Source organism: Geospiza fortis, unplaced genomic scaffold, assembly GCF_000277835.1.
Source record: "Geospiza fortis unplaced genomic scaffold, GeoFor_1.0 scaffold8, whole genome shotgun sequence".
Taxonomy (NCBI): domain Eukaryota; kingdom Metazoa; phylum Chordata; class Aves; order Passeriformes; family Thraupidae; genus Geospiza; species Geospiza fortis.
Window position 1 is genome coordinate 680,475 of NW_005054414.1, and position 22,177 is coordinate 702,651.

General features: G+C 40.0%; 1 protein-coding gene across 1 annotated transcript in view; it reads left to right on the plus strand.

The window, feature by feature from the left end:
• Window positions 1-19,465, plus strand: part of BRAF (B-Raf proto-oncogene, serine/threonine kinase) — a 64,362-nt gene extending 44,897 nt beyond the window's left edge. Inside the window, exons 11-18 of the mRNA XM_031061423.1 lie at window positions 495-579; window positions 1,999-2,175; window positions 3,337-3,383; window positions 3,948-4,066; window positions 4,847-4,978; window positions 7,607-7,741; window positions 8,596-8,749; window positions 14,413-19,465. Of these exons, the coding sequence (XP_030917283.1) occupies window positions 495-579; window positions 1,999-2,175; window positions 3,337-3,383; window positions 3,948-4,066; window positions 4,847-4,978; window positions 7,607-7,741; window positions 8,596-8,749; window positions 14,413-14,435 (872 nt within the window). The 3' untranslated portion in view covers window positions 14,436-19,465. The remainder of the gene's footprint in view (window positions 1-494; window positions 580-1,998; window positions 2,176-3,336; window positions 3,384-3,947; window positions 4,067-4,846; window positions 4,979-7,606; window positions 7,742-8,595; window positions 8,750-14,412) is intronic.
• Window positions 19,466-22,177: the final 2,712 nt, after the last annotated feature.

A 22,177-nucleotide genomic window follows, 5' to 3' on the forward strand; every position in this document is an offset into this window, starting at 1 on the left:
CCTCAGCACTGGTGATGCCATACCTGGAATGCTGGGCCCAGTTCTGGGCTCCTCAGAGCAAGAGAGATGTGGGCATAATGGGGAGACCACAGTGAAGGACAGTAAATATGAGTTTTAAATGAATAAATAGTGTGCTAAATAACTAGTGTGAGAACTTCATATTTCTTTGAAACTCAACTCTTGCATGTTTTTCTGAACTGAGAAATTATTAGGGTAAAGATGAAACATTACAAAGGCAGAGGTATTCCTCTTGATGAATGAGGATTTCAGATGTGTATTTTTAATAGCTTTGACCTGGCTATGATTTCTCAGAGTGAATTAAGAATAGCATTTCTACATTTTAGTGAATATTGACTTACTTTAAAATTGTAGTGATTTATTTCATGTAAGCTAAAAAAACAGTGTATCCCAAAATTTCTGATACTCTGTACAGCATTCTCTCAAGAGAGGAATATGTATATCAATGGCACTTACTAAAAATTTCTGTTTTAAAGGTGATGTGGCAGTGAAAATGTTGAATGTTACGGCACCCACACCTCAACAGTTACAGGCTTTCAAAAATGAAGTAGGAGTGCTCAGGTAAGAATATTTTAATGGCATGAGATAATGTGTGTAGATTTGTGCTTCATTAATCACTGAATTTTTAGATCTCCATTGGAACACATTGGTCTCACTCCTACATGATGATACTTCAGGAAGAAAAAATAATTTAAAAAATATTTCTTTGTACCCATTGTATGTGTTTGTCTACACATCTATGTTGTCAATACATATATGCCCAAACACTCAGAGCTAGTTTTTGCCAATGTGCTATCCCCAGGGCACAGTCAAGCCTAAGTGTGAGCTGTAGGCCTTTCTTTCCTCTCATTCACATTTTGCAATTGAAGGAGAACATGACTAATGGTTGGTTTTCAACTACAGTTCTGCCCATATTATCTGTTGTTTAATAGTTCCTGTTCAGTAACATTAATTTCTCTCAGGTTTTTTTTTTAATGTATTTCTTATAAAGTCATTTCATTATTTCCTTTTCTCATGTCTACTGCTTCTATCTCAGAGGAGGTATTTGTTTTGGGTTCAGCTCTTAAAGATCCATCAGCATGACATGATAGAATATACATTTTGAAGAAACATTACGTCAAAGTACAATCTGGAACAGTGTCGAGGATAATAGTGTTTTAAGAAACAAAATAGCAAGAAAGTTTTTGTCCCTGGAGACCTGATGGGTTGAGCTGGGCACCTATGCTGTGGAAACATCCCACATAAGCTATGAGGAGAAAAGGAAAGATCAGCCTTTTACCCTAGGAAAATGTTAGTTCCAAAAGCACTAAGCTCATAGTTGTGGAAGTAGAGGCTTTTTGGGGTGTGCTACTTTGTGTATCTCTTCATTTTCTTGACAGAATTTTGAGATAACTGAATGAAATCAAACATCTTAGTCCAGCTTTCTGCTGGTAGTCCCTTTGATGGAGCCTAGCCTGTTTGATACATAGTCACTTATTCTACCCTTTAAACAGACAAGGCAGATCTACCTATAGTTGTGCTTTCTCCATTAGGATTCATCATTACTTAGTTTTGTGGTAGGATTTGCAAGAAACTGCTTATTTTTTGTTTCTCCAGCAGTTACTCTCAGCATCACTTGACAACTTCTTGAACCTGAAAAAGGCACAGTCTCATAGCATAGAACTCTCCTAGTCCACATTGCTGCATGTACAAAGGCTCACACACTGGCATCCCATGTTAATTTTTTAATAAAAGAAAACATAAAGGAGCTCTGACATTTTTCAGTTACCCCAGAGTAGTTATTCGATGTTAGTATGATAAGAAAGGCTAACTTCAAGAATAATTCATTAAATTAATCTAGCAAGAGGTTATCATAGTAAAAGTTGAGATTGACCCAACACCTTCTGTTTGGAAATATATTTGTAGGCTGTGATAGATCTGCCTGGGTTTTCCTGATTTCTTGACCTGATTTCCTCCTGATTCTTATGTTTTTGTAAACAGGAAAACACGACATGTGAATATCCTGCTTTTCATGGGTTATTCAACAAAACCCCAGTTGGCTATTGTTACACAATGGTGTGAAGGGTCCAGTTTGTATCACCATCTACACATCATTGAGACCAAATTTGAAATGATCAAGCTAATTGATATTGCACGACAGACTGCACAAGGCATGGAGTAAGTATTGGATTACTTGTCTGCAAATGAGCACTGGGGCAATGTTTACTTATCCCCTTCACACTCTCGCTGACATAGGCAAATAAGGCCAGCTGTCTGCTCACTTTGCTGAGCCCAGGGTCCTGTCTCAATCATCAAAGCATTTGGTGAAAGTATCAGAGCTCTCTGAATAACAGGTTTCAACATCTGAAGAGATGTTGAAACCTGTTATTCTGTTTTGTTCTAAGGATTGTAAATAATCCTTACTCCCACAGAGGACCATCGAGTTAGAATTTACCAAACCAACCAAATATTGTGTGTCAAAATCAGACCACTGCTGTAAGACCAGAGAAATTGCACTTCATCTGAAAAACCACTATGATGATTGCAGTTCATTGTGCCATTTTTCCACTCAGTATTCCATTACATTTTCAGTCAAGAAGCGTGGAGGTGTTTGCAGCAACCAGCCTTAACCTTCTGTTAGCCTGTGCATCTCCCCAGGCTCCATCTGTAGGTAGGGGAGATGCAGAAGCTGTTTTGTGAAGATTATTCAAAGCAGAGACACAAATTGGGGCTTTTCCAGCAGTTTTGTGCTAATCTCATTGATTAAACAAAGAGCCATGGGAGACTGATTCAGGCTGTATCTGCTGTGGGGCAAGTGCTTTCCTCTGTGTTCCTGCCATCTGTTTATCCAGGCTGCAATCAGGGGATCTTTTTTCCACTCCTCTACTAAAAAGCGGTCAGTGTACCCGAGTACACATTGAGACTGGAAAGCACATTTAGTTCCTGCAATTTAGAAACACCTTATCTAAAGCTGTGACTAACTCACAAAGTCTTGACAGTCCCCATTAAGGCTGGGAGGCAGAAATTTCAGCACAGAATTGCATGAAAAAAAACTAGTGAAGTTCTTTTTACTGTGAATATTGAGTTAGAATTGAAAAGCAGAATTTGGAGCATAATTGTTATTCAGCAGTAGCGTCAGATTTGAGCTGGAAGTCTAAGCTTTATTTTATTTTTTCCTGTGAATGTTGCAGAAACTGTCATGGGTAACTGAAGTTTTACTGCCTGCATAAATGTGCAGTTTGAATGTCAACATAATTTGTTTCAGTAGTACAGTGAATTTTGAGTTGTTGATTGGTGAAATATTACCTAACCCACCTAATCTGTGATATTCCTTTTCAGTTATTTGCATGCCAAGTCAATCATCCACAGAGACCTCAAGAGTAATAGTATCCTTTCCCAGAAATGTAATTTTGGAAGGTGAAAGCATTCCTGGTTTTTGTTTTTTTGTTTTTTCTGCCAGAAATTAACTAACTGATATGAAAAGCTGTTCGTGTGTGAATATTTGCCAAATAGAAGTTTCACTGAGAAGGGGTAATATCACTGATAACAAAATAGGAGATGCTTACTGTGTCTTTTGATTCAATTGCAATAACATAGGGAGTTTTAGTTGGTATCACAAAGATTTTTGTGCATCCTTTGGTTTCTTCATATAATGAAAGATTATCTGAGTTGGCTCATGGAACATTTTCAGCTTTTCTCATACTTGGCACTTCATGAAAGCCACCTGGCCATGGTCTGTTCAGCAGTGACCCAGTCATTACTTACATAACCCTTACCTACCGTAATTCACCATGCTGGCTGCTTAAAACCTGTGTGATGAGGAAACTTTCTTCAATGATGCTGAATGGTTAAAACTGTCATGTTCATGTTGCAAACTGGTAGCTGTTCCTTGTTCTTTTAGGACAGGACCAGCACTGCTTGTCTGTTTTCCCTTAACATTCCCCCCTTAGATATTTTTCTTCATGAAGACCTCACAGTAAAAATAGGTGATTTTGGTCTAGCTACAGTGAAATCACGATGGAGTGGATCCCAACAGTTTGAACAGTTATCTGGTTCCATTCTATGGATGGTAAGCAAGGGGGAAGTGGTGAGCTTGTTTCAACAAATCTATTTACCTTTGGCCAAACTTCCTGCTCCTATCCCTCTGGCACACTGACATATAAAAGTCGGCTTAAGCTGGAAAAGACAAGCAGTAATATGAAGCAGTAAATGAATGTTTTTCAATTCTTCTTTAAGCATGTGTTTTCCTGTAGTCAGCAGAAAAACTTTAGTGTCTCCATCTTTTATTCTGAGGTTTATACTGAAATGAAAATAGTGGCTAAGGAAAATGAATTGTTAATTATTATAATTAATTAATTAATTATGTATCATTAATCTAGGGTTGAGGAGAAGGTGGGAAAAGCCTTGCAAAACATCCTGCCAAAGAGTAGAGGAACTAGCTCAGGAAAAAGTTAGATGCTCCTAAGTTTCAAGGATTCAAGAGGAGTTGCTTCATATTGCAATCTCCTGTGCAGCTCCACTTCCTCTTTTTCTCCCTGGAAAAACTTGAATCTCTGTTAGCTGGCATTATTTTCAATGTGATTCGAATTCTAGTTTCAAAATACGTTCTCAGCTTGGCCAAGGTAATTTTGCTCTGTCATAAAGGAATAAAAGGGATCACCAAGCTGAAATGAAGCAATGAATTTTGAGATTCATATCAGCATCCACTCTGTATTAGGACCCAGTAACACCTGAAGGCAAGAGTGGGCCTTGTACTTGTACCTTGGCAATTTCCATGTTTTGTTCCTGGTAGGTGAGGTGCAGCACAATGGGCAGAAATAAAAACTAATTCTTGCCTTTTCTGATACAGGCACCAGAAGTTATTAGGATGCAAGATAAAAACCCATATAGTTTTCAGTCGGATGTGTATGCATTTGGGATTGTTCTCTATGAATTGATGACTGGACAGTTGCCATACTCCAACATCAACAACAGGGACCAGGTAAGGGGAGGCACTGACTTCAGTCAAGGGTGGTCTGAAACAGATTGATTCTGACTTGGGTGGTCAACTTTCTGATGTTTTGTGTGTTTGATGTTTCTGATTCTCATGCTGTGAGATGACATTTCTGCATTTTCTAGATTTGCCTCAACCACATAGCAACAATTTACTTAATTGTCTTGAGGGTTTTTTGTGTTCTTTTTGTTTTAAATATAGGTTTTCAGTTTCCTGACTGGTTGCCAGGATACTTAATAGGGAGAGAGCAGATTACTTAATAGTAATCTAGTTTATAATAGTTCTGCAAAGGCAAAATGATCTCCCATGTGTGTTCAGTTATTCTTTTCTTTCCCCCCACCCCTCCACTTGCAGTGAATAATAAATAGTGCAGCTACAGGACTGACAAAACAGAAAAGCAGTCATCTCACTGAGTGTTTTATAGTAATTTCAACTTCGAGAGAGCATGCACCATCTAACTGAATTGCAGGATATCAGCATTTCTCAAGTCCTGCTTGTTGGACAATATAACTTCCCATAGTCTGGGGATCCTACAAGGAGATTACTTAATTGTGAACAAATATTCCATAAATCTTGATGATCCCACATGCTGTAATACATCTCCATGGGACAGGCATGTTTGGGAAGGCATACCTGGTTCCTTATTTCTGTCTAACCTGAAAATAGCATCTGTGCATCAAGATCTTTGATGTAAACTATTCTGTGTCTGAGCAGTGATGTATTTGTTGCTTCTGTGTCCTCATCCCTTGTTTTTTCACTGTCAGTACTTGAGAATTGAAACCATAGCAACGTTCATCTGTGAATGCCATTTTATAAGGCTGCTTCCCTATCTGCCAGAACACTTCATCCCAATTCATCAAATTTGGAGTGACTCCTTTTTATTTCTTTTTCTTTTTTATAATTTTGGGTTTGCCTTTAATGTCTGGATTCCTGGCCAGATGGATCCAGCCTTCTAAATGCAATATTTGGCCTTGCTTAGCTTTTACCTTTTGAGGTCTCAAAGATGAACCCAGTGATGTGGGTGCTTACAATGAAGTGCTGAAACAAATTTTAAAATGCAAGTGAAGCCGACATATGTGATCTGATGTCTTGAGGTTTTGTCACTCCTTGTCTATTATATGAAAAGTTGCAAATATTCCTCACTCTCTGGTGCATTTACATCAGCTACTATGACACAACCAAGATTCTTAGTGAACAAAGTGTCATTCTTGTTATACCTCAGAGTGTTTCTCTCACTTCAACAGATTTTTCTAGACTGTTCTTGTAGTGATACTCTTTTCTCTAGTCTAAAATAAAAGATTAGCCCCTATATTATTTGTAAAGAAACTATTTGAAACATAAAGAGTAATGAATTTTGAATAATTTCAACTTGTGCCATTATTTAGAAAATACCAGCTGCTAGATAGTGGGAAGTCTGATTGCAGCAGAGGTAAGGGATGCAGTACATGAGTCTCTACTACAAAATCCTGCTCAGCACATGGGGACTTCTAAACGAACCATATGGGAGTTTTCTGTTCTTCCGTGATGCCAACACAGATGTGACTGAAGCAGAGTTAAAAAAGGACTAGGATTGTGTTAGTATAAATAACATGTATAGCATGCTTGAGATGGGAGGGTTTTCTGCTGTGGTTTTTTTTTTTCCCAGTATCAAGATATGAAATAGTTACACTTCATTAGAGAAAAGGTGTGATAAACCTGCTGGGTTGTCTGAGTTGTCAGAAAAGGCAGTGATTACTGCTGCAGCATGAATGGATCTTTGATTAGCTGCTTTGGAAGTGCTTTTTAGTGTTAGTGCTACTGCAGTGCTCAAACCACGTTGCAAATGACCTTGGCTTGACATGATGATGTTTGATGGTTTTTTATATATACAAGAGATGATTAACCATATTTATGTTTTGTTTTCCTGCTTCCTATCAGTTTACTTGGTTTTATGCTGAAGTTTTATTGCTAGGGGAAATATAAGCCTCCCATATGGAAAGAATTACTGTAAAAATACCAAGCCTGTCTGTCTCCTCTTCTATAGAGAAGAGGGAGTTTCTCTTTTTCTTTTGAGGTGTTTTTTGCTTTTTATTTTTGTGAGAGTGGGGGAGGTGGTCAAATGTCAAGAATAAGCTTATGTGTTGGGAAAGTATGTGACGGAATCAATTCTCAGAAAAGTAAAGGGTTTTAATATCCAAAGTCCATGTGTTTCTTAAAATACCTTTCAATGTGAAGTTGTTGTTGATTTGTAATATAAAACAGAGTATTTCTTTTTACAGAATATTTATTTTTAGACATTCTGTTCCTGCCACAGAGTTGCTTGTTTTTGTCCGTTTTTGACACCGAAGAACCATTCCTTAGATAGTTATTGCTATAAATGGTAACCATTTACTAGTGTTCAAGTTCCACAGAAATCTCTCTGAGGAGGAGGAAAGATCTAATTTTTTTCTCTGTGCTGAATAGGTTAGCAAGCATTACTCTAAGAAATTTGTCAATTTCAATACCAGCTAATGTTTCCTGGGAGCAGAAAGCTTCTTGCTGCAACCAAAATAGTCTAGCAAAATGTTCACCTTTTGTGACTGTTTATTTTATCAATTCAACTTCTTCCTCTTTCATCTTTTTTCCCCTTAAATAAAGATAATTTTCATGGTGGGACGAGGATACCTATCTCCAGACCTCAGCAAAGTACGGAGCAACTGTCCCAAAGCTATGAAGAGACTAATGGCAGAATGCTTAAAAAAGAAAAGAGATGAGAGACCCCTTTTTCCACAGGTGAGAAATGCTCCTCTTTAGCTCTCAACAGACTTTACAATTCAAAGTTGTGAATTCACTGGCCAGTTCCAATTTTTTTTTTATTAGTGCTATGGCAGGGTTTCATAAGAGACCTGGCTCAGTACTTGGTTAGTTCTGTTTAATTAGAAATGCTCATTTTAATTTCAAAACGCAGGTATTAATATGGCCTGTGTATTTGGACTAGTATTTACATGTTGGAGAAAGTTTCAGCAGGGAGATAATGAAAGAAATAGTTACAGTTAGACACACAAATTAGTACTTGGTAAATGTACTCAGAAATGTTTACACTGCCCTCCTTGCTCTCCCTCAAGCTTCATGAAAGGAAACAGATAGTTTTGCCACAGAGCTTGATTTTTATCATGCCTGCTGAGGAAGGTTTGGGCTCAAAAAACTTGAGGGGGAGGAGGGCAAAAATCTGATTTTTTTTTTTCCCTGTTTTGAATATAATCAAGTCGTTTTCAAAAGATAAGGAGCTCCCCCTGCTGACTTTTTGGTAAATGTTATTAAGCAAAACACTGGCAGAGCTGGGTTTGCAGCAATGAAAGGTACAGGTACTAGGGCATAGACAAGGAGTCCAATAAAAAGCAAGTGTTTTCGCTGTGCTTACAGGGAATCAGTGTGCCTTTAAAAAGGGGGAAATTCCTCAACTGTCATTTTCAGCTTCCTTAAGATATAAACATTAAGGGTGCAGTGCAGTAAGCTATATTTTAAAAACCCTTTTTTAAGATGTGCTTAAATATTTTTCTGTAGTTAATTGATATTGTGCCTTTGGTTTTAAGAGAGACTTAGAGCTTTGGAACAGCAAGTTTGATCACATGTTTTCTATGTTTTAGATTCTTGCCTCCATTGAGCTTCTGGCCCGGTCATTGCCAAAAATTCACCGCAGTGCATCTGAGCCCTCGTTGAACCGGGCTGGCTTCCAGACAGAGGATTTTAGTCTATATGCTTGTGCTTCTCCAAAAACACCCATCCAGGCAGGGGGATACGGTGGGTTTCCAGTGCACTGAACCAAAATGTGAAAGCATGTGTCTGTGTGCTGGTGTGTCCTGTGAGTGCCAGGTGTTTGTTCTCAGTTCTACCAGCTCTGATTGTAAGGGTTACTGAGGAAACAAAGGCTCACTTCCTATCACTGGGCACTGAGTGTTCCCAGCACAGAGTCTGTGTTGGTAACTGGTGCCCTGGGAACAGCTGGCACAAGAAGAGCTGTAGTGTCACGTAAGAGACATGGAAAAGTCACTTCAAAACTCTTAAGGTCATCAGGTGTCATTTTTGCCTAGTTTATTGATTGGAATTAGTTACTCAGGAGTGTATTTGATTTGAGTCTACTCAAGCTGTGGTTATCTGTTGTTTTGGGGGTTTTGTGGGGTTTTTTTTACTTCATTTAAGGTAGTTATATTTGAGCAAAAAGCTTTAGATTCTTAATTTAGTTATGCTATTCATGTGGGAAACACTTGGAAAGATAAACTTAGCTTCAAGGCTGAACACAGTCAAAACTTTATTGTGGTCAGCAGAAGGGAGCAGATACAACACAGAATCCGAAGAAAGCCCTGAATAACATGTGACTCTTATCTTGAAAGTGGAAGTTTAAATTAATGATGTTTAGGGAACATTTCTCCTACAGAAGAGTGGTGAATGGGTTTTTTTATGTTACATTTTTCTCTAAATATTCTGACCTGATATAGTTTACACCATCTCCAAATGTTCTGTTACAATGCAACACAGAAGAAATTCTGAATGTGCTTTTGCTAAGCTGCAAGGCATTACTGCATTACTGGTAATGGTGCCTGTATCCTTCAGTTAGTACGGATTTCAAAATTTATAAAAAGATTTTAAATCTCAAGCATGACCAAGTGCTTTAAGAGGAAAAATGCTGCTAACTCCCATAATAGGAAAAGAAGATTTGAAAAAGCAGTTTTGTTCATGGAAATCAGTGTTATACTACAAATTTTGTTAAGATGAAAAGTGTTAATTACTTTAATATTGTTAAGAATACACTGAACATGCTTCTCTTCAGAGGCAAATTGATTTTTTTCACTTCCATGGAAAAGCTGCTATTTGACTAGGCAGAAGTGAATCAGTTGATATCTAACTGAGAAAGTTAGACACCTTACCAAAATCCTCCTCACTTTGGAGACTGTATTTTTCTCTAGAGCATTGCTCTAGAACAAGTGCACCAGAATAATGGTTTAGGTCACATCAATCTTTAATGTCAGATATGAAAAAAAGATGTACAGACAGTGTTCTTGTATGTTTTGAGATGAGTTATGTGGTTTTACTTGGTTTAAACTGCTGAGCTGTTAATTTTCACAGATTACTCTGCATTGGAAACAAGCTGTTGCTGCTCTTGTAAGGACTTCAAGGGCCAGGGGCGTTCCTGGTGGCTTCTGATTTACATACTCATGGAGAAGTTTGCTTGTTTCTAGCTATACATTTTTGAAATAGATCAGAAATTCCAAAATGTTTTGGTTTACTGCTGTCTGGCAACTGAGCCTTTTAAAATGGGAAGCAGATGTAGAGAACTTAAAGAGATATAGGCAATTTTTACATTTTCTGAATGGATTATAATGGTCTCTTTGGCCTCTGCTGTTTGGGAACGAACTTTTCTCCTTTTCTTAGTCAGGAAAATTTAGCTGTTGAAATCACTCTCTATGGAAGTAGTTACGGAGGACAGAAGTTGTTATTGTTTTAGAAAATCTGTTTCCCATCTTCCTGGTAGCTTCACCTCATTTTGGCAGGCTTATCTTAAAATGAAAACAGGACTGAAGTGTTGTTTTCCTCTTTCATTCTCTATTTTATGTATCTGTTCTAGCAGTGATGAGGAATGTTTCCAAAGCTGTGGGGTGTGGTATTCAGGACAGAGCAAGAGGATGCTACTGGGTCTCCTGCAGAATCTAGAAATGAGGCATCCCACACAGAAAAGTCCTACCCACACAGGGAGTTACAGAGAGTGCAGAACCATCCCCATTGCCCTGCCCAGGCTTATTCTTGTTCAGATCTGCCAGATCAGTTCAACCCAGTCATTCCTTGGAGTAGTGTTATCCTTCTTGTTGTTAAGATTGTAGCTCTGATAGCACAGATGAACAATTATGGGGGGGGGGAAGTGCTGCCATCCTTAGACACCTTTGGCCCCATTTCCTGCTGTATGGTCAGTGCATTCTTCCTGTGTCACCTGTTCTTACTGAACATTTTGGGTTCCATGGCCATAATGGGATTTTAGCTTCTCACTAAACGCTTTATGAAGCCTAAAAGGAGGCTGTTTTGTGGATCATTAACTTTATCTGATAGAGAGGCATTTAGAGGTCTCATTTTTGTAAGTTCTAATTGCTGCTTCAATGAGATTTGGGAGTATCTGTAGGATGAAGGTGCCTAACTGCACTTGTGGATTTGGGTCAGAGTTCTCAAAAGTGTAACTCAGCTGTATTGTTTAGAAACAGATACCTGTTGGTTCAGAAAACATGCCTGTAGGATCCTAAGTTTTTCTGGGGGAGTAATTTATACTAGGTGAGATTCCTTTTGATTTTACTTCCCTACATATCAGTACAGAAACAAAATCTGTCATGGTACCTTCAACATGTTCCAAATTTTTACTTACCCAGTGGGTAGTATCCATACAAAAGATCAGCACAAGATCCAACAGTAAACTACCTCCTTTTTTTGCTGTGTCTGTGAATGTGAACCAGGCATGGTATTGGAACCTGGTGTTTCCCTACAATATATCAGTCAGTCTCTAGTTCAGTAGGTAAGGCTGGCACAGCCTGGAAGGGACCCATTCTTCTCCTTAGTATTCTTCTGAGAAACATGGCATCTACCCAAGGATAAGGAGTACAGTTAGGATGATGTGTGCATACCTTAGTAACCCCATGAATTCAGGTAGCTTACAAATTTGTGAGAGTACAGAATGGTAGCTGCATCTTAAATCCTTCCAGGAATTGGGAGTAGCAGGTTCACTCAGAACATGCCCTTGTAATACATTGTTTAGAAGCAACATGAAAGATCTTGATCATCTTTTTACTGCAGATTTTTTGAAAGTGTGCATTTAAAATAGTTTCCACTTGCTCTGCATGAGACAAGCATGAAAAGACTGTAGTAGCTGACTTGAAAGGGGTTTGTAAGAAGTGTATATTTTCAGATGCTATCCATCCTTTGGAAAGAAATTGCTACCAGTCAAAGCAAATATCTGCAGTTCTGCTTGATAAAAAGCACCTCAGATGTCTGGCTAACAATGAATATAAATATCTGGGTTTTTTTCTTGTAGCAAGTTGCTAAGCATGTGGTGTGGATAGGTATAGCTTGGTCTGGACAGTATAGCCATGTACATACCTCACCTAGGGAAAGCTGTTACTGGCAACTTCATTTGACACATGTTCAGCCAACATAATCCCCTTGTTAGATGACCATGTTACCTATTTTGGTCTCCTATTGATTTGAGATCAGATTAACACTGGAATTCTGAAAGGGGAGATTTAGCATTAGCTTGTCAAAGAAAATATGGTTGCTAAGGTTTTGTTTAAATGGCAGGAAAGTCTGAAAATTACCTTTTTTAAGCTACCATTCCATCTCAAAGTCTTTACTTCTGGTCCTGTTTTTCCATTGATCTTTCCTAACTAAAGGTTTTTCTTTTTTTTTTTTTTTATCTCAAAGTTTTTCCATTGATCTTTCCCAACTAAAGGTTCTTTTTTTTTTCCTGAGAGTCCCTATATGACTATTAAAATCTGAATTATTACCAGAAGTAGGCAGAAGGACAAGCTGAGTAATGAGGGAGCAATCTCTTTTTTATAAATTTATCTTTAATCACCAGTTTAGAAAGGCAGACTGAAAAATAAATAGAGCATGTTTTGTAAGTGTATGTAAGCATAAATGTCACTTAAAAATTGACCTCACAGGCAATATTTGGTCACTTTTTTGTCCTTCTCTTAAAAGAAAACATATACAAAACTTGAGATGTTTCTAGAAAATACTGTGAAGAGGGTTGAGAAGTCAGTGAAATGTAGCAAAAAAAAGCAAGAAAAAATTATCCAATATTTAGAGTATTTGGAGCAAGAGTTTCATCTGGTGGTAGAACTAGTAAATTAGGCAATTAGATCCATCATGAAGCTTTTATTCTATTGTTTTTATACCTTAAGCCTGCCACCACCGTCTGTAAAGACGCATAGAGCTTGAGGCCTGTCACAACTCCCTGTGCCACCCTTAATTTGGACTTCAGGTGTACTCCCTTGTCATTTCCTATGAGACACAGAACCCTTTCCCTGTGTTCTTCAAGCTCCCTTAGAGCTGGGTCAGCTGTTCCTCACAGGCCTTCTGGATGCCTTTTCTTCCCCCTCCTAGTGCAGACAGCTGACTACTCTTCTTGGTTCTACTCTTTGTAAAGCAAGACATTCCACAGAATTAACACTCTAAGCCTGGAATTATGTTTTCAGGGATGTTTCTGTTTTGTTTCCAGTATTCAGAATAAGAATCTTGAGAAAAAACAAAGCCAACAATACAATCACTCTTGAAAAGATGGAAGGACACCAGATAGGGAGCAGTTGTTTGAATGTAATGGCATTCACAACCCTTCTGTTGAACAGAACAAAGGCTCTCTTGTGCCTGCTTATCACTCCTTCAGTATTAGGGAAGCTCTGAGAAGTGCTGTCAAGAAAGTGGCATAAACTATCCCAAAATGCATATGAAATTCAACAGGGGGAAGTTATATGTATGTTTCTTTTCTCTTTCTCCCGAGTCCTTTTGATTATGCTTGCTTAGACACCCCTCACTAAAAATCCTGTAGAATGCAATTTCTTTGTGGGTGGCAGGGAATTTTTTTTTTTTTGCTAAAGTATAGGATTAAGAGGATTAATATCTTAGACTCAGCTTCTATTCAATCTTCTGTCAAACTTCTGAAAGACTTCAGGCAGCAATTTTACTCTGTGCCATAGTTGCATCCCCTCAGAAGGGGGCTATGAGTCTGTCTCACGGCATGGTGACACTAAATAAATTATGTAGCATTTCAGGATATCATCATGTGTGAAAGCACTGCATATAATTATTCTTTATTCAGTAATTCTGAAGGAAGCATGGAGTTGCTTTATTTGTTATGCTCCCTGTTAGTGAGGCCTAATTTCTGGTCTGGGATTGAATAGACAATCTCTCCATTCTTATATTTCTGTCAGTGGGTTGCTATGTTGCTCTCTAAACCAAATCCTAGCACTCTGTAACACTGGTTTTCTATTCAGGCACTTTACTGTATATAGTCTTTAAAGGGTAATGGATTTCTCATAAAGTTCTTTGTTGTTAAATTAGTTTTACAGCAGAATAGAACTGGTTTGCAGTTGGATGCATTTATTGAAACTGGTGCTTCTCAGGAGGACATATGTGCAATAAGGAATTTCAAGTAAAATTAAGCTGACACATATAATTTTCAAATGCATGATGAATTAGACTTTGCTTGAACTTTCACCTTCTTGGGAAGAATGGGTACGGCTTGCTTTCAAGAAATCCTTTGTTGGTTAAATATGCTGGGTCTGTATTCAATGTTCTCTCACTGTGTATTCTCTTGTGCTTTAATTTTAACAGTTTGCATTTTTTAACATCTTTTATATTCAGCCTGATGTTCAACTAGTCTCGTAACTGAAATCACCTTTTTAAACCAAGCTCTTGTCCTCCCTCTACAGGAGAATTTGCAGCGTTCAAGTAGCCACAGCACCATGGCAGCACCTACTCTGTTATTTAAGTCTTGTGTTCCTACAGTTTCTTAACATCAAAACTCCATTCTGCTCCGCAAAACCTTAAGTAACTTAGAAAAGATATCCATAAGCTTAAAAGTGGAGCAGAATGGAACCACCAGTCCAACACAATGGGAAAAAGTACCTTTTTGGGAACCAGAGTCCTCTGCTGCCAGTGTTTCTCCTTCGACACAAACCACCACGTGCGTTCGGAGACCTGCAGTGGCTGCCTGTGCCGTTGGCATCACTCCCAGGAGAGGAGAGGGCGCTCGTGGTGTGACTGTGGTGCTCGGGGCGGGGACGGAGCTGCTGCTGCTGAATTAGGAGCCTTGCTTTGGAGGGTGTGCCGGCCGCCTTGCTCCCTCTAACAGCGTCACCATCAGAGCCTCAACGGCTGATGAGTGCTCATTTCAATGAATCATTTTCCATTCTGATCCTTTGTTTTTTCCTGGTGTACTTACTGATTTATGGACAACGCAGTATCCCCTTTTCGTTGTATTACAGTGTCAAACACCTCAATCTGTCTATATTGCTGGGGTTTATTCCTTTAAAATTAAAAGTGTGGCACAGTGGGAGCTGGAGATGTTATTCTGAAAGCAGAGAGGTTCATCTGAAGGAAAAGGGGATGCTGCCACACCTTTTTTTCAGATTTACTTTACCACTTCTGAAAAAGAACAAACAACAACCACCATCCTTAACCTTTTTCCTTTTCCAGTATTTTCTTGGTGTGTGCACATATGACATCTTTTTGAAGGATTAGGTCAATCCTTCTTTTGTTGGTCCAGCAACAAACTGAAGTTTAAAAAAAATGTAGCGAGATTGTCCTCTTTTTTTTTTTTTGTATCATATGATACAATGTATTTATCAAAGATGCTACTGCAGCATCTGAAGTCTGTGGAAATCCTGATACAGACTGTGAATGGTGTATGTACCTACTTTAAAAGTTTTATTTTAAACGAAGGTGCAGGTTAATGCCAGGTACCTTACCAATATGTAATGTTTTCATAAATGAGGAAAAAAGTTCTCAGGTTGAATTGAATTCAAATACAATCCCCCCCTAGAATTAGACATTCCAAAAATTATGTTTTGGTACTTTCAAGAGCTTTTTTTAAAGGATTTTTATCCTGTTAACTAAACGTCCTCTGATAAGTGTGTGTGTAAATGTGGAGCATCTTGTCCTAATGGCAAGTTGTTAGATCAAAACAAAACGGTACTTGCTGGATCCACGCTGACTACTCCTGCTCTCATTGCTTTCCTCCCTGTCATCTCTTTCCTTCTGCTTGTCTTTCCCCTCTGTACACTTTGCAAACTAGGACGAAGGTGGCGGTGTCTCCATTAGAGTGCTTTGTTTTCCTGTCCTCCAGTCCTGGTTTTCAAATGGTTAGTAGCTTTTTGAAAAGTTACCCAGTCAGGGAAAGCAACAACTCATAGAGTTCTGCACATCATTTACCTCTAGTAGAATATCTTGTGATGTGATCTGCTTGCAGAGTTCTCTGGTGTGTGGTATTACCTGTAAATTATTTGTACAGAGGCAAGGCAGACCACACTGGAAAGAAACTCAAGCTCAGACAGAAGTTTCCAGAATTTGATTCATATCAGCCCTGTACCACTCCAGGTGAGGCAGGAGAACTGACCCCCCTCTAGCAGAGAGGTTCTTGCTGGGAGGAGGTGGGGAGTGTTTAACAAAATCATGACAAATAAATGAAGGAGTTAAATGTGTGTGAATGTGGTGTCCATGCTAAACGTGGATGTACCGAGTGAGGGTGCTGTCCTTGCCTCCCTAGGGGAAGGAGACTGTTCCTGTCTGCAGAAGGTTGCTCCCAGATGAAGGGAGAAAAGCACATCAGAAGTAGAAGGTGTTTTTAATACCCTGGAATGTTGCAGTGTTGCTGGTAGTCTGTTACGTTTGTCAGTAAATATTTACTGGGGCTATAGGGACCGGACTGATCTGAAGTGGGAATTAAAACTGAAATACTGTGTATTCATATTAATTCCACAAACATTAGCAAGATAGCAATAGTGAATGACTTAATAGTCTCTACAAGAATGAAGTGATTCATGTTGGTACATGAACAGAATTGATTTTGTGTACGGGACGCATTTTAAAAACGAAGGAAAAAAAAAGCACAAATCTTTTTCTTGTCTGCTGTGGGTCTTCAGATGCTGTAAGGTTTTCTACCTTAATGAGGTTGGCAGGAATTTAAAAAGTAGCAATAGCCACTTTCCAGTGTGGAGAAGCTGATGCAGAGCGGTGGTAGCAGATGGTGCAGTCGGAGTGCTCCCTGGTCATCATCTGAGGCCAGTACCTGAGAGGTGGAGGGAGCCTGGGGCCGCTGGTGGCAGCAGGCAGGTGAGAGCATTTACCAGATACAGGCTCCCAGGGGGAAAGGAGTCCCTGCTTCTCTTTTCACCCCATGCTTGGCTCCAGCCCCTTTATGGGCTGTGGCGCCATTTGTACGTGTCAGGGATACTGAGGTCAAGGTTCTCTCAAAAGAAGCTGTTAACAGAGCAAGTATGGACAGGTGGTTCAACGCTCATTTGTTTCACAGATCATGTTAAAAGCTCTTATTTTCCTTCCACAAAGTCATGCTGGCAGAAAATTCCCTATTAGGAACTTCATTCTATCTTTGCTTAAAATGAACTTACTTTGGTGAAGATTCATTACCCATTAGTCTACAATATGCTTCTTGAGCCCATAGGAAAAGCACAAGGAAAATTGCTATCCTTGTCCATGCAAAGCACTTTATAAGTAACACATGATCTCTGGGGGTTTTTTTATTGGGGTTCGTTTGTTTGTAGTTTTGTTTTTCTTTTATTGTTTCTCATTTTGTTTTATTTTTTTCCCTGAGGAATGTGCAAGTTGTTTGGCTGCTGTTTAGAGAAGTCCTTTCAGGATGCATTTCTACTGGTTTTCTTGTTTGTTTGTTTCCCTCCAGATAGCTGTAGTAATGTGTGTTTGTCTGTAAGAGTTCCCAGGTAATGCTCATGCAAAACTTTGAAAGAAATGTGGTTTGTAAATAATTGGGATTCTTTTTGGTTTTATCTTTTCCTTCAGGAGTTTTTCTGGATGTCTTGCATGCCATCAGAACCAGTCTTAAAGATGCCCTTTAGATATTTAGTGAATGGGCAATCAAGAATAGATGAGAAATGAGTGCTCTCTGTAGCAGTGGGATGAAGGAAGTAAACTGAAATGACCAACATGCCTGTTACCCTAAATTCCTTAAGCTCCTTCATGGTGTCCCAACCACAGGCACATGCCAGAGTATGGAAATGTGAGTACATCCTTCATGTGCACATGTTGGGACAAACACCCAGAGAGTCATTCTGCTTTTTTTAGCTCTGTAGTATTTTGTATTTCATAATCATTTGCAAAAGTACCAGTGTCCAGTCCCAGCTATTCATGTCTTTATCAACCAGGCACAGACCTTCCCTTCTGCCTTTCCTTTTCCATACAGGTGACAGAGGCCTGTTGCCTGTTACACCTTCCTGCTCAGAATGTGATTGTTTCCCCTGGCATATTTGCCAGAACTGCAACTTGGTGATGGAGCTCAAACCAAATGGCAGGGATATAGAGGCCAGGTTACTTTGAAAGTAATTGCTGTGTCAGTTAAGCCCTACATAGCCCCAGGTACAATTATCCCAGTCATTTATTTTTTTTTTCCTAAACTTATGCAAGTCATTAGATGAATTCACTTCTGCTTTTTATGCTTACCCAAAAGCATCTTTTCTTGTACTTGACTGCTCTAGCAGCTGATGATGATGCAGAATGTTTGAGAACAAATACTGTTATTTTACCATGGTGTCTTAGCATCACTTGGATTAGTATGTGCTCCTTAGAGGCAGAATTTGGCCTTTGTGACATAAAATGAGTGAAATTCTGATTATTGATAAATACCATGTCATTCCATAAATGCCCAAACTGGGGGAAAAGCACCCTGAAGATCACACATAAACAGTTTTTCTTCTGTGTTTGCCTGGTGGTGTAAATGCATCCAACGTTTTACAGAAGGCTGAGGGAAGCCAGATCCCCAGACACCTCACAAACAAGTATGGATTGAAGCTTTGATATCTGCAGAGACTAAGTTTAGGGAAGAAGCATGTAGACATTTCACACTTCTGCAGCCTCTAGAATTCATTCCCTTCTTGACTGTGAGTGCAGCGTTTGTAGCACAAACTCTTCATAGTACTGTAGACATGTCCTCTGTTGATAAAATGTATCACCAGTAGCACAGTGGGACAGGCAAAGCTTCTAGGTATAGTCAAGTTAAAAAGCAGCTGCTCTAAGAGTGGACTCTTAGAGCATCACTCTGAAAGTGCTGAGTGTTCTGGTTTTCTCTGGTGCATTTTACATAGAAGCTTATGAAACAAACTTTGTTTACTGCAGCCTTGTTACTGTGCATTTGCACTTGGTGTTTGTTTTGGCATGCATTTGAAAGAGCTGCCTTCACTGCTTCATTACTTCATACCAGCTTCATGCCCACCATATGAGGTTTAGCCAGGGAAAGTGCTGGATTCTGCACCTGGGGTGGATAACCGTGGTTGTGTGTATAGACCATGCGATGAGAGGCTGCAGAGCACAAAGGGATCTGGGGGTCCTGGTTGATGGCAAGCTGGACACAAGCCAGCAGTGCCCTGGTAGCCAGGAGGGACATCCCTGCCCTGGGGGCACAGGCACAGCATGGCCAGCCAGGCAAGGGAGGGCTTGTCCTGCTCTGCTCTGGGCTGGGGCAGCCTCACCTCCAGTGCTGGGGCAGTTCTGAGTGCCACAGTGTAAAGAAGATTATTACTATTAGACTATTACTAATGAACTATTAGAGAGTGTCCAGAGGAGGGCCATGAGGATGGTGAAGGGTGTGGAGAGGAAGCCTTATGAGGAGCAACTGAGGTCTCTGGGTGTGCTCAGCCTGGAGGAGACTGAGGGGAAACTCACTGCAGTTACAACTTCCTCCTGAGGGGAAGAGGAGGGGCAGGCACTGATCTCTTTTCTGTGGTGACCAATGACAGGACCCAAGGGAATGGCCTGAAGTTGCATCAGGGGATGTTTAGGTTGGATATCAGGAAAAGGTTCTTCCTCCAGGGGGTCAGACACTGGAACAGGCTGCCCAGGGCAGTGATCACAGCACCAAGCCTGACAGAGTTCAAGAAGCATCTGGACAGTGCTCTCAGGCACATGGGGTGATTCTTGGCGTGTCCTGTGCAGGGCCAGGAGTTGGACTTTGATGACCCTTGTTGGTCCCTTCCAACTCAGCATAATCTATGATGCTGTCATTCTTACCTAATAAATTATCAGTAGAGCAGAGCCAGATTGTTAAAATGAAAAACTTTGCGTTTAAGTTTCAAGGATGCTAACACAGAAGGTACTAAGTCAGCACCATGACAGCAGTAACTATGATCCTGTGGAAGGAGGAAGCTTTAAAAGCTGCAGAATACAGACTACACCAAGAGTGAATTCAGATGGAAACTAACTTCTCTCTTTTGTTTAGAAAAGAGAGCTACCGAGACCCTCTCTTCAATGGTTTACATAGGGATCCCCCAAAACAGTTTTTGTAGTTTGCCAAATGATCATGTGCCTTTGCAACTTTAAAAAGTACAACAGAATGTAAACCAGGTGCTTTGTAACTAGAGCGGTGTCTTTGGTTTACATCTGCTGCAGTAGTTTTGTATATAGCTATCCCTGTAGGTAGGTAGTTTGGAGTTGGTCAACTCCTGTAAAGGAGCAGGGAGGACAAAGAGCATTCCCCAAAATACCTGTTAGCATTTCAAAGCTAAGAATTGAAGGATACCGAATTTATACAGTAAACCTGCTGCTTGAAATCTGCTCTATCAACAGGTAATGAGCTTCATTTAACTTAAAAACAAGTAAGCCCTCCTTCCCTTCCAAAGACACAGAGATCTTGTTAAGGAAAGCTCCAAAGAGGCCCAAAACTACACTCTTACAGCATCTTGGAATGAGATGGTAGGTGGAGAATGAGAGCTAGATGAGGAGAAACTGGTGGCTAGCATTCATGTAATCAAGGTTCACATGTATCAGACCATTCAATTAGTTCCTTGTCCCAGAAAATGCAGTCAGGTTTTGTTTCTGGAATGTCAGCAGGTTTCCTCACTGCTTCCCTGGGCCTCTTGCAGTTGCTGTTCAGTGACCACATCCCGTTATTGCACATGAACTGTGGGAGATGGTAGGTGTCTTGTCAGCTGAGGGACAACCAGTGGGTATGAATTTGATTTGTTCAAATTTCAAACTGGTCACGTAGACTTCTGGCAGTACCTACATATCAGTGTCATATTTAACCTACTTGTCCATGAAGGACAGAATAGTGGGTTTACATATTAATGCTTTTTCAGATCTTTTCCTTTTCTTCCTTGGGGCAGGACTTTTGGCACAATTTGAACTTACAAAGTTATGTCTAAAGGCACAGTTCATATGAGATATCAGACCGATTTAATTTGGGTTTGTTCCTTTTAGAAAACAAAGAGTAAAAATGTTCTACTTATGTTCCAGGAACGATCTGGAATTCTTCTGCCTACCCCAAATTCTGCGCTAAAAGTACATGTGATGGTTATTTTGTCTCTATTTTTTTTTTTTTTTTTTAGGGAAGGAGGTGGTTTTTTAGGTTTGGCAGGGGGGTTGTGGTTTTTTGGGTTTTTCTTTTGTTTTGTTTTTTTTTGTTTAGGAACTTCTGAACTACCTAGTATTTGCTTCATAGCATCCAGCAGCAATGTGTTCAGCTCACCCAGCCTCCTCAAGAGCCAACAGTGGCCTGTCCAGTAATTTTGTCTAGTTTGTCATGTTTGCAGCAGCTGTACTTTAGAATAAGCCTAGTGTGATATTTACTTTTGAACAAGTAAACCACAAAAATAACTTTTTGTTGTTTATTTGGGTTTGGAAGATGGTCAGGTTTTGTTTTGATAAGTGTCATTCTGTGTTGCATTTGTGTATTCACCCTTGTTGAAGAGAAAATCCATCTGTGTGTTTGAGAGTTCAGTGGAATATTAGGAGAAGAAATGAAGCCCATCACCTGGGCATGGATGTTGGATCTGGGGGGAAGAATGGACCAAACTTGGGTGTTGGGTTATTTGGGGATGGTGGGGGGTTGTGAGGGCATAATTTAAATTAACTCTGTCTAAAATAAAGTGTAAGTGCAATAAATGTGCTTTTTTATTCAAAGCTGTGAACCTTTAGAAAAGGAAAAACCACAAAAAAAGTCAACAAAAAAAAAAAAGCACATCATTCTTTCATGAGCCTTGTGTCCTACCTGCCTCCCCTTCCTCCCCCTCTCCACACTTCTCAACTGACAGAAACCTGACAGTGGCCAACTTGCATGTGTTGGCAACCCAAATTAACATTGCTGTTTGGGGGAAAGTCCCAAACAGGGAAAAGTCCTGGCCCCTCCCTCTGTTCCACTCTTGAAATCCTCTTGGGCTCCAGTGCTGCCCTGTGCCTCTAGAGCAGGGTCTGTCCCTACCTGGGATGCAGGAGCCAGCCCGTCTGCTCTGTGCTCATCCTGACTCCAAGTGCAGAGCTCCTCCTGGCCCTCCCTTCTCCAGGTGGAACCCTCCACCCACCCCCCATCCCTGTGGGTGTACTGAAGGCTCTCCTGGGCTGGGCAGTGACTTTGTTCTCCAGCAATTGCAAAAGGACTCAGCCATCAGCTGCCTGATGGGATCCCCTCTCCCTGCCCAACACACACACACATGCAGGCTGGCCACTGCTGCC